The sequence below is a fragment of the Notothenia rossii genome, assembly GCF_949606895.1.
Source record: "Notothenia rossii genome assembly, chromosome: 2".
In the NCBI taxonomy this organism is placed as follows: Eukaryota; Metazoa; Chordata; class Actinopteri; order Perciformes; family Nototheniidae; genus Notothenia; species Notothenia rossii.
The window spans coordinates 49,147,821-49,159,859 of NC_136904.1; the positions used below are offsets into that span (position 1 = coordinate 49,147,821).

General features: G+C 44.7%; 1 protein-coding gene across 1 annotated transcript; it reads left to right on the top strand.

Annotated features, from left to right (window-relative positions):
* Positions 1–274: 274 nt before the first annotated feature.
* On the top strand, positions 275–6,888 carry fgf19 (fibroblast growth factor 19). The gene is made up of 3 exons (XM_079667032.1): positions 275–556; positions 649–752; positions 5,947–6,888. Exons 1-3 carry the CDS (start codon positions 346–348, stop codon positions 6,262–6,264), a joined length of 633 nt encoding a protein of 210 aa, XP_079523158.1. The 5' UTR covers positions 275–345; the 3' UTR covers positions 6,265–6,888.
* The last annotated feature ends 5,151 nt before the right edge of the window (positions 6,889–12,039 follow it).

The window sequence follows — 12,039 nt, forward strand, 5'->3', positions numbered from 1 at the left end:
TAAAGAGTACACATTTAAATCTGTGGTTAGGTATGTATAGTCGTATTGAAAAAGGTTTCCTGCCACTGAAGAAAATGTCATGAGTCAAATGTTATACACAAGAAGGAACACAACATGTATCTTAGCTATATAACTTGGCCGAGCTTTGAGAGAGGGGTTCGTCTCGGCCAATGAGGGCTGGGATTCAGTTGGATGGTGCAGGGGTGTGTTGTGGTCTGCTTCGTGGAACTGGCTTTGGGGAAGAGGGTTATCTGCTGCTGATAAGGGTCACGTTTAAAAAGCTGTGTGAGGATGAACTCACTTCACACTGACGGCAGGAGGGAGCCTCACAGGATTTGACAAACCATGCTGCTGCTCGTGGTCTCCGTGTCCCTCACCAATATGTTATTTGCTGTTGGAGTGGTTTGCGTGCCCCTGCCTGAACAGGGGCCCCCCACCTCGCACCACTGGGGCCCGGTGGTGCGGCTGCGGCACCTGTACGCCGCCCGGCCCGGGCTCCACCTGCTGATCAGCGGGGACGGACAGGTCCACGGCTCGGAGCAGCAGACCCCACACAGTAAGTCCAGCACTTCAGAACACCTGCTGCTGAATCACTGGTGACTGCAGGGGCTTGTGGGAGTTCTCACTTTGATCCACATGTGCCTGCAGGCCTGCTGGAGATCAGTCCGGTGGAACCAGGCTGTGTAGTGATCCGAGGAGTCGCAGCCTCAAAGTATCTCTGCATAGAGCCTGACGGAAGGCTGTACTCAACGGTAAGATTCCCCGTGACAGACTGTGTTTATTCATAATGTTAAATATATATATTTGCAGAAGTTAATTATTTGGGATCAAAAAATGTATTCATTTGTTTATTCATATTCATAAAAATAAACTAATGTAAATGAAATGATAAGTGAGGTCAAATATAAATGTGTCTAATTACCACAACAGAGGGAAAATAATAATAAGGCTAAATATGAACCAATCAGTAATTGAATATGTATCTAACTAGTGTACAATCCTAATAGAAACTGTATTCTATAGTCCCATTTGAAATGTATTATTGTGAAATCTTTGCTTTACTGTAACATGTTACAACTGCAAAACAATGAGCCCAAACTGATGTTTTCAAATTAGAGTAACTTTAGAAAGAGCATCATTTAACAGATTTCCACACATTTAACAGAAATGAAATGTTTTGTTTAAGAATGAACACACCTTTCACCTCCTACCAGCCTATATCACATAATGTGATCTATATATTTTCACTGTAAAAGCCACTGCAGCACTTTATAATTTCACTTAAATTGATATTCTTCCTTTATGCTCAGGGGAAAGCTATACTTTATGTAGTTTAAATGCCAGCTTTTCCTATTTGAGCTTCTTCACATGTGTTCACTGGGTGTTTCAGCAGCATCATGTGTTATCCTCTGTTAGGCTGCTTACTTTATTCCATTAATGTTGGCTATTTTGACTCAAATAAGATCTACGATTAGATAGATAGTATTATTGTTCACTATTTACTATTGTTACAAAAGAGTAAACCAACGGTTATCTTTTATTTATTCTATTTATTTTATTGTAACGTGTACAGTCTAAAACAGAATTGTCACCATTTGACACGCTGTAGCATATTATATCTTCAGATAATTCTCATCTTTAGTTCTTTGGCAGGTTAAAATAAGACAAACAGTACACAATAAACACATGATGCAGAGTTATACAAAAACAAACAAAATGATACATTGGTGTCGGGTAAAGTCATGCAGACAATGAGATCAAATCCAAGGTCAGTGACATAGCGCAGTAGCTTTTAAAAAAAAAAAAAAATAGCTTTAAAAAACGCAGCAATGTATCTAAAAGAAATGTGCCTAACCGACATATTCAAACATTACTGAAGAAATATTACTGTAGCCTACGACCTGAAGTTTCTTCATGTTGTTAATCTGCTCCGTGTTGAGAAAACACTGCAGGCCAGTCAGTCATTCATTAAAACGGCTGGTTCGTGAACCTTTGCCCGTGTGGTGCAGGGCAGGATGTGTTTGCAAAGTGAAAAGCTGAATGAAAGTCAGCAGCAACAACAACCTTGGCCTCTGACTGGCGCTCGGATGCCAAAGCAAACAGCCGTCGAAGAACTCGCAGCCTGATTCACATTTGTTTTGGGCTTTTTGTTGATAAAAGGGGCCTATTGAATACTATAGAAAAGTGCTATTTTAATTTAGAAATCACTTTGCTGCCCCAGCTACTTTCTTGCCTGCAATCATACCAGTGAAAATAATCAGCTTAGAGCTTAAAGGTCCCATGTCATGCTTTTCCGGTTATCACCCGTCCCCTTGTGTGTTATGAAGGTTTTTCTGCATGTAAACGGTCTGCAGAGTCACAAACCCTCAAAGTACACCCTCTAAGGAGTAAAACTCTAACACAGAAAAGACCTCTCTGTGCTGCCCCAAAACGCCTCGTTGGAGATTTCTCTTTTTCCATTGGGGGGGTGCTAGTGGAGCCTCACAGCGGCAAAACTGTGGAGCGCTTACACTGTAGGTGCGCCGCGTTTGGGGGTGCGGGGGTTGCGGGGGCTAGCGGAGCCTCGCAGATGGGGGTGCTACAGCCCCCTCAGCATCCCCCCCTTCCCGCGTCCATTCGCGATGTCTCGCTGTCTCACAGACCCCACGCTGCAAGCAGGAAATGCTCCTCGCAGCAGCGAGCCCCGCAACGTCCCGCCAACACGACACCCAGACCCCACGCAGCATTCTCATCTGTTGTCCACTGGTGTCATTTTCTGGTTGCTAACGCCATTGAAACACATAATCACTGATGTTCAGCTGTAACGGTGGTGGACTCATCCGAACAGAGTGGGCGAGGTGACCAATCAGAGCACAGTGGGCTCACAGGGAGGGGGGGCAGGAGCTCCAACAGCCGTTTAGGACAGAAAGTGAATACACATACTTTACAGAGATGCTCTATGAGAAACCTATGTGAGTTTGGAAAGTTGAACAATGTAAATCTATTCTACTACACCTCAACAATGGAAATATGATCAGTAGAAATGGCCATGACATGGGACCTTTAATATAATAAAATATACATGGGTACAAATGTCTAGCAAAATGTTAAGGTAAATGGTGAATGTTTTATTAATTAATAGTTTAAAAAATACAAATAAAAGTCCATTAAATTACATATCTTTTGGGGATTTTCACTCTGATGCACAGTTTTTAAAAATCTTATCTCAGTTGTAGGGTCTGTACAAATATAACCGACTTGTTTTGAGAATATTTATCCCACATATTCCTCGAGAGGAAAAGACTCTGTCAGGGTTGGGGAAAAATAGGACCCAAATGCAGATTGAGGAGGAAGAAGGTTTCAAAAGGAAACAAAAGGCGAGCTTTATTTAACAAAAGCTGAACAAAAACAAGAATCCAAGAACAGGTACGAGGTAGCATCCAAACAAATGTGACAGTGACCAACATGAAGGGGGACATGAACGACAAACAATGAACCAACACTGAACACAGGAAGAGACAAGACTAAATAGAGGGAGTGGTAATCACGAGACGAGAAACAGCTAGGCAGGGGAAGAGAAACACAAGGGCAACAGGTGAACACAATCAGGGACACCAGGGACACTAACGACATGGAGGACAGAACAGCAAAATAACCCCAAAACTAGACACACAAAAATTCAAACCCCGACATAACCCCCCCACCCCCTCAAGGGACGGATTCCAGACGTCCCTACACAAAGTCAAACACTTCAAACAGGGTGGGTGGAGGGGATCAGGAGGACGGGTCTGGATCAACAGCCCAGGCATAGTTCCTTGAGGGGTTCTCGGGCGGATTGCCCGGGGGCAAGGCAGAGTCCATGGAGGCGGTCTCGGGCGGACGGCCCGGGGCAAGGCAGAGTTCATAAAGGAGTGATGGCCACAGCGGGCGAACTCAGGGGGCCGACCATGAGGGCGAAGGCAGCGGCTGGAAGAGTCAGGGGGCCGGGCCCGAGGGCGAGGGCCTCGGCCGGGAAAGTCAGGGGGCCGGGCTCGAGGGCGAAGACCGCGGCACTCAGGGGACCGGGCTCGGGGGCGAAGACCGCGGCTGGGGAACTCCGGAGGACGGGCAGGTAGGCGCTGACGGGACAGCTCCGGAGGACGGGCAAGACCTGGTGTCGGCCGGACAGGAACCGGAGCCGGTGGGACAGGCGTAGACGAGATCCTGGACATGACATGGGCTGGTTTCAATGGAACCCCGGATGGAGCAAGCGCTGGTGTCGATTGGACCACCAATGCAACAGGGCAAGGAGTAGGCAGGACCTCCGGCAGGACAGGTGTCGGCAGGATCCCCCACGGAAGGGGACAAGGAGTTGGCAGGACCCCCGACGAAACAGGTGTCGACTGGACTTCCAACGGCACAGGACATAGGGTTGGCAGGACCCCCGGCAGAACAGTAGTTGGCGGGACCCCCAACGGGACAGGACATGGAGTTGGCAGGACCTCCAGCGGAACCTCCAATGGCACAGAACATAGGGTTGGCAGGACCTCCGGCAGAAGAGTAGTCGGCGGGACCCCCAACGGGAAAGGACATGGAGTTGGCAGGACCTCCAGTGGAACATCCATCGGCACAGGACATAGGGTTGGCAGGACCCCCGGCAGAAGAGTAGTCGGCGGGACCCCCAACGGGACAGGACATGGAGTTGCCAGGACCCCCAGCGGAACCTCCAACGGACCAGGACATTGGGTAGGGACTTGAGAGGGGATTCGAGAGGTGACTCGAGAGGAAACTGGAGCCGGAACCATGGCTGCTGGGGCCTGTACTGGAGCCCAAACCATGGCTTCTGGGGCTCGGGCTGCTAGCCTAGACTTGCGACTCCTTCTCTTAGGAGCCTTTTGGAGGCTCCGTGGACCTCCAAAAGCCAGACGAGTCCCCGAGAACGGCTCCTGGACAGTTGCAGGAAATGGGGAAGAAGCAGGGGTTGACTCCAGACGGAACACACCGAGACGTATGGTGTCAGGTTGGGAATTGGGAGGCAGAGGGCTAGCATGCCTAGGGCTAGCAGGCCGGGAAACAGGTTTGACCTCAAAGCTGCCAAAAAAGTCCTCCACCCACTCGGGTAGCAACTTCCTCAACCAGGGCATTGAGGTTACCTCCTGGCGTGCTGCAGAAATAACTGACTGCCTCTCTTCACTACTGGAGGCATATCTAAAGTCATTCCTCAAGCATGTCAAATTGTACTTCACCTCATACAAACTGTCTGCTGGGTCCATTCTTGGTTGGTTCATTCTGTCAGGGTTGGGGAAAAATAGGACCCAAATGCAGATTGAGGAGGAAGCAGGTTTCAAAAGGAAACAAAAGTCGAGCTTTATTTAACAAAAGCTGAACAAAAACAAGAATCCAAGAACAGGTACGAGGTAGCATCCAAACAAAGGTGACTGTGACCAACATGAAGGGGGCCATGAACGACAAACAATGAACCAACACCGAACACAGGAAGAGATAAGACTAAATACAGGGAGGGATAATCAAGAGACGAGAAACAGCCGGGCAGGGGAGGAGAAACACAAGGGCAACAGATGAACACAATCAGACAATTAGACACACCAGGGACACCCCAAAACTAGAGTTTTATATAAAATTGTGATTTTTAACATTATTTATCAGATAAAAAAAAGTGATTTCAATTTACAAGTAACATTCGTAATACATTTAATATTAGTGTTATTGCACGACAGTGGTGTCGTAGTCTGTGTTTCTGTGTTTTTACATCCTTGCACATTGGTGTAATTTCACAGCTGGGGTGTCATTTCTGTAGAGCCTTTAAAAAGCCCAATGGTTTTTTTGCATGTTATCTCATTGTTATCTGTTATGTTTGTGTATTATTACATTGTCAAAAAGCATTAAAACCATGCATAGAGAGTCATAGAACACTCTGTAGTGTAATTTCAGAGCCTTGTGATTAACGCGTGACCGTATGCTCCTCAGCCCACCTACAGCAGGGACTCCTGCACCTTCAGAGAGCAGATCCTGCCAGACGGCTACAGCGTCTACACCTCGGTCACACACGGGGCCCTGCTCAGTCTGGGAACCCAACGGCAGAGGAAGCAGGGCCGGGACCGAGGCATGCCGGCTCTGGCTCAGTTCCTCCCCAGGATCAGCAGCCTGGATCAGGTCCCTGACCCTGGACCGGATGTCCCTGAGCAGCTGGAACAGAGGAGGCCGACAGAAGAACCTGTGGATGCCATGGACTTGTTTGGGCAGCTCTCTAAGATCATGCACAGCCCCAGCTTCCACAAGAGATGAGACAGAGTGAAGGGACAGCAGTGAAGGGATTTGTCCTGAGGGATCTTTGTCTGAGAGCATGCACCCCTCCCTGCATGTTGAGGTAGCAGGAAGTTAGGTTCAGCCGGCCTGCACCCAGAGAGGCTGCTGGGACATCCTGCCAGTACCGTCCCGTCAGACCTGCCTGAACTGAGCACAGTGTGCTACGTACTAAGTGTCAGGGTCCATTCTGTCACTTTCAGTGCACTTGTGATGTGTTTGAAAAAAGACAAGGTAACATGATCAGAAGAAGGAAGAGTTGCACATACAGAAAGTTGACAAAGGAAAAGAAGGGCACAGTATTAGAAGCACTGTATCATTGTGTAGAGTCACATGAAAAAGCACCATGTGCTCAGACATTTTGCCTATTCTGAATTTTGTACAAAGTGTGTTTTAAGGTGTTCGAACAGGAAGCAGAGATCCTGAGGACCAGGATGTTGGTCAAATGAACTGCAGCTGGTTTAGTGAGTTAAAAAGATGAGTACTTTTCCACACCTGACAAAAAGGAATTACGTTCCTGCAGTAATATGTATTTATTTTCAATATTTCAAAATTTGCTTTGAATGTGAATATCTGTGTAGCTTTATTAAAAGAACCATTACATTTTCTGTGGTTGGAATTTTTTATTTGAAAGATTTGGAATCAAGTCCCCACGAGGAGAAATACGGCTAAACGCATAGGATTAACGCAAACGCAAAAAAGCTTCCGTCCACACGCAATATTCACCGGATAGTGTCTGTCCACCCGAGACAGCTCCGTTTAGCTCCAACCGCTGGAGAAGCTGCAGTACATCATGCAGGAGCCTGTACGTGGCGCTGTAATTTCCTCCACAAAAGCAGCGAAGAAGCATGGTTGTCATGGTTGCCCTTCTGTTTATTCTCCGTGGTGGGGGCCGAGGGAACCGGGCAGAGTTTTTCAGCAGTCAACGTGTATTAAAGTTTAAATCTTCCGGACAAAATTATAAAAGTGCCAGTCAAAGGTCTTCTTTGCTATTTATTGAGCTTTAAAACAAATGAATAACGAATCCAGATAATATAATAATAAAATACACGGAGCCTCTCTTTTTCCTCCCTCTCTTCTGACATCGTCATTGTCTATCTCATGCAGCAGCTGATCCAGTAATGAGTGACCCGACAGTAAAAATAAACATATTTATAACTAGTTTAGGTAGTTTGAGAGGTAAATAAAATAGCTAAGGACGATGATCTGACTTGAAGTGTGTGTTTTGCTCCGTTCACCGCTGCATCACAGCGGGAGGAGCTGCAGGTGAGCAGAGCTGCGTGTCTCCGTCCTGTCAGATTAGGCTTCACTCATGTTTATGTCCATATCGAGAGAAAGATAAATAATCTGAATTCAGTGTGAAGTTTACTTTGACGGGGGGGTGAGCAGCAGAGGTGGGGAGAGGCGGGGCTATTGCCTCATCAGAAAATGATCGTATAAGGCGTACACGCGGAGCCGTTGGACCCCCCAGAGCGTTGCGTATGCCGTTCTATCCACCTTGGGACCCGTTATCGTTTCCGCAGTTGTTTACTGTCATATTCGGTTTCCTTGTGTGGCCGAACGGTCTATATGACACTAAACAGTAACGCAAACGACCGTTTTCGTCCTTGTGGGGCCGGGGTCTTAATATCAATAAAGCACTTGAAGCAGATACCGTGTTGTCAATGCTTGTCAAACAATGAAAGTAGCCCAGGAGGCTGGGTGGTGTCAGGCCACGCTAAGCAGGCAGTCTCCATCTCCTTGTCCATGCGAACTGCCTGGACGTTGGACTGAGGGCGGTGCCAGAGGAAGTCTACCTTGGCTCCCAGGAGGCTACAACTGTCTACAACGTTACACACAGGGACAGGAGGTAAACTGGGCCCCGCTATTGAACATTTTGGGGGGAGCAGTGAGCTGGGTTGATGCAGAGTGAAGTGAGCTGGGATGTGTGGTTTAACCATGTCTTCGATGTAGGAAGGACCGGATCCATTCACAGCACGGTAAGCAGTGGTGGGAAGTAATTAAGTACATTTACTCAGGTAATGTACCTAAGTACAATGTTGGTGTACTTTTACTTTACTTGCGTACTTCCATTTTCTGCTACTTTGTACTTCTACTCCACTACATCTCAGAAGGAAATGTTGTACTTGTAGTTACATTGAACTTGCATACATTTGTTTATATGATAAACAAATGTTTGTTTATATGATAAACAAATGTACTCGAAATGTGCTCTTATATATATTTCCAAACGATAACAAAGGAATAATATAATAATACAACACATTTATGAGAGGCATTGTGCACAATGCATACTTTTACTTTTGATACTTGAGTATATTTAGCCGATGATACTTCTCCATCCTCCTTTCCGTTCCTGTCCTCTTGCCCATGCAGCGTGCAAAACGCACCATCACATTCAGGAACACCAAAACACTGAGTGCACCAGCCCTGAACAGCATGATAGCGTTCCACTTAGCCTCCATTCCCCTTCCCACCACAGTGGATGGCCTGGTTGCTCGCTACAACACTATCCCTCAGCCTTGACTCTAGCCCCCCTCAAAAAACCGGACTGTCTCCTTTAACCGGTCTGCCCCTTGGTTCACCACTGTACTCCGCCCCCTGAAGGCTTCTGGTCGTCGGCTGGAGAGACTCCAATAAGAACTGGCCTCACTGTCCACCGTGAAACCTATCAAGACCATGTGAAGTCCGACAAAGAAGCTCTCTCCCGGACTAGGTCTTCATACTACACCACCCTCATTGGCAACCAACATAACCAACCGAGAAAGCTGTTCTCCACCATAAACCGGCTTCTCTGACTCCTCGACCCCCCATCCTCCAGGTGCTCTCGACCTCTGCTCGAAGTTCCTGGATTTCTTCCAGGCCAAAGTGGATTCCATCCACCAGCAGCTTCTGGTGCCTGCCCCCCCAATTCCAAAATTGATTGGTTTAAATTGTGTACAATGCTTTCGTGTTTTTCCCCTTCGATTCGGAGAAACAAATAGGTTTCTCTGAGTTTAGGATGGCCAACGACACTACACTACCCATAATCCTCAGCTATCGTTTGGTAGCTTTGCTCGACAAACCCCATGATTATCCACAAGCTCTGTGATTGGTTGACCTCCGACTTTATTCCATATGAAAAAAACGTTTCGTAAAAGATAAAATCGTACTTTATTCAGCTAGTGCTTGCTTTACTCTTTGATTGTCATCACATGAGCATTGTAATAAGTGATTCGGCTGCATTAAATATTAAACATCTGCCCTAGTTCTTTGTCTATCTACAGAGATTGGGCCTCAGAATAGACCGGAAACTGTATATTCTTTTACTGTTCTGTTTTGATTTCACAATAAAGTTAATAGTAATATATATTTATTTTTTTATTAAATAGACCGCTAGGTCATGTTAAGAGCATCTTTTCTGTGCTACTGTGGGTTTTTTCCCATCGCTTTTGTCTTACAAATATTAAAACGATATATGTGTGGATAACAAAATACATCCGTCATAAACTAAACCGGAAACAGCAGCGTTCTCAGTATGTCAGAGTACAAAATAATCAATCATCTAACCTCCAGCTGTCCACAGGTGTCCCACAAGGGTCAATTCTGGGTCCAATATTATTTTCATTGTATATAAACGACTTAAGATCGATATGTCCTGACACAAACATCCAAATGTATGCTGATTATACTGTAATTTATGTTCACGGAGGCAGTCTGACACAAGTGGCTAATGAACTGACAAACAAGATGGTTCATGTAACAGCTTGGTTGGAGCAATGATGTCTGCGACTAGATGTCAGTAAAACTGTATGTATGTTCTTCACCAAAACCAAGTCCTCCTGCGTTGAGCCAGATCTGTTTGTGTCCGGGGAGAGGCTAACGGTGGTCTCACAGTACAAATGCCTGGGGGTCTTCATTGATTCAAGACTCAATTTTAAGGCTCAGGTGAAAAAGGTCTGCAACAGGGTCAAATTCAGTCTGTCAAATTTGAGGTTTACCAGAAACTGCATGTCAACAGAGGTGGCTCTGATGTACATGCACTATATGGTTCTATCTCACATCACCTACTGCTTAACAACCTGGTCACATGCCTGTACAACCACTCTTAAACCCCTGGAATCATTATACAAACAAACACTTAAAATAGTAGATAAGAAATCAGTTTATTCTCATCATTGCCCAATAATCACAAAATGTAACTTGTTGAGCTGGGAAAATGTAATTAGATATGCAAATGCTTGCCTCATGTACAAAATAATACATGGCCTTACCTCACCTCCGCTCAGACATTTTATCACCATACGCACACCTGTAACTAGGTCAACAAGAGCTGCAACCAGAGGAGACTGCGTCGTTCCATTAACGAAGAGCTCATTCAGCCAATCTTCTTTTTTTTTAAAGCTGCACAACAGTGGAACTCAATCTCATTCAAGATTAGAGAACAAAACACCTGCAGTTTATTTAAATCTAACTTAAAACATGGTTAGTGGGAAATCAGCTCTGTCAACACTGACACAATCTGCGCTTTACAACGCTCTGTTTGTACATGTGCCTTGACCTGTGGCTATCTGTCTGCTTTGTGAATATCTAATTTTGTTTATTTTTTATGTTTTCATGTTTTTATATATGCTTTTATCATAATATAAGCATCTATGTTGAATGTTGTTTTATTGATTGTATTTACCTGTCATTTGAAGTGAATTTTCTTTTTTAGGATGACTTTCAACATCTGTCCAGGGACTGCAGATGAAAAATAGCCTGTTGGCTAATTCTGGCGCATTTACAGAAATGCCAATCAATGTACACTGTCCCTCCCTGCCAAATAAATAAATAGTATAATGTATTTTGTTAATGTTGTAAACTTGACAGTTTTTTAATCCGCACCAGCTACTGGTTAACGTTATTACAAGTTTAGAGTAATTGCAATGCAGGTAGATTGTGTTGCTTTTTAATGACTGTTTTTAAATGCCTTTTTCTTGATGTTTTTCATTTTTGTAAAGCACTTTGAATTGCCTTGTGTTGAAAGGTGCTGTATAAATAAAATATAGGGGGAAAGTAGAAGGTCAATGAAATATAGAATAGAAAATATCAAGAAGATACTGTAAGTGATCTCTACAATAAAACAGTTTAGTGCCGGACGTCCAAAGATATTAATAGGAGGATGTGCAAAACAGACAAACTAATTAGGCTTTATTTAAACATTAAAGAATACTTTAGTTTAAGGTCTTCTTTTAAATAATAAATAAGTAATTTGACATTAATCAGAATCTGTAAAGTACCTAAAATCAATGTAGTGGAGTAAAAATACCAGGTTAACCTCTGAATTGTAGTGGAGTAGAATTACAAAGTAACAATAAATTGCATGTTGTACATGCTGCTGTAACAAAAACATTTCCCAACTTGGGATCAATAAAGTATATCTTATCTTAAGATGATCGATGGCTACTGCCATATTTGCAAAATGTGCCTCTGAACCTTGACAAGTGCATGTTTCAGGCTTATCAACTAACAACAGGAGGGGTCACAGACATAAGACCAGCTATTAAATAAAGCTCTTCTGACCTTAGATGTCCTGTCTATATGCTGCCCATTATGGACACAAGCAATTTTCACCCATTTATAAATGATTCTCGTTCGAATCCTGTTTTGGATAGTGTGCCGTGGCTGGGCTTCATTCCATTTTAAAGTGCTGTTTGACGCTTGGCCGGGATCCGAATCCAAACCCCAATCTGATATCAGATAGCATATGATTGTAAATTGGGAAGTTGCTTATTT

Bases quoted from the DNA above. Each gene is read 5' to 3' on its own strand.
- fgf19 (XM_079667032.1), top strand. From the start codon at position 346: ATGCTGCTGCTCGTGGTCTCCGTGTCCCTCACCAATATGTTATTTGCT. The intron at 557-648 runs GTAAGTCCAGCA...ATGTGCCTGCAG, and splicing joins GGAGCAGCAGACCCCACACA to GCCTGCTGGAGATCAGTCCG. The intron at 753-5,946 runs GTAAGATTCCCC...TATGCTCCTCAG, and splicing joins ACGGAAGGCTGTACTCAACG to CCCACCTACAGCAGGGACTC.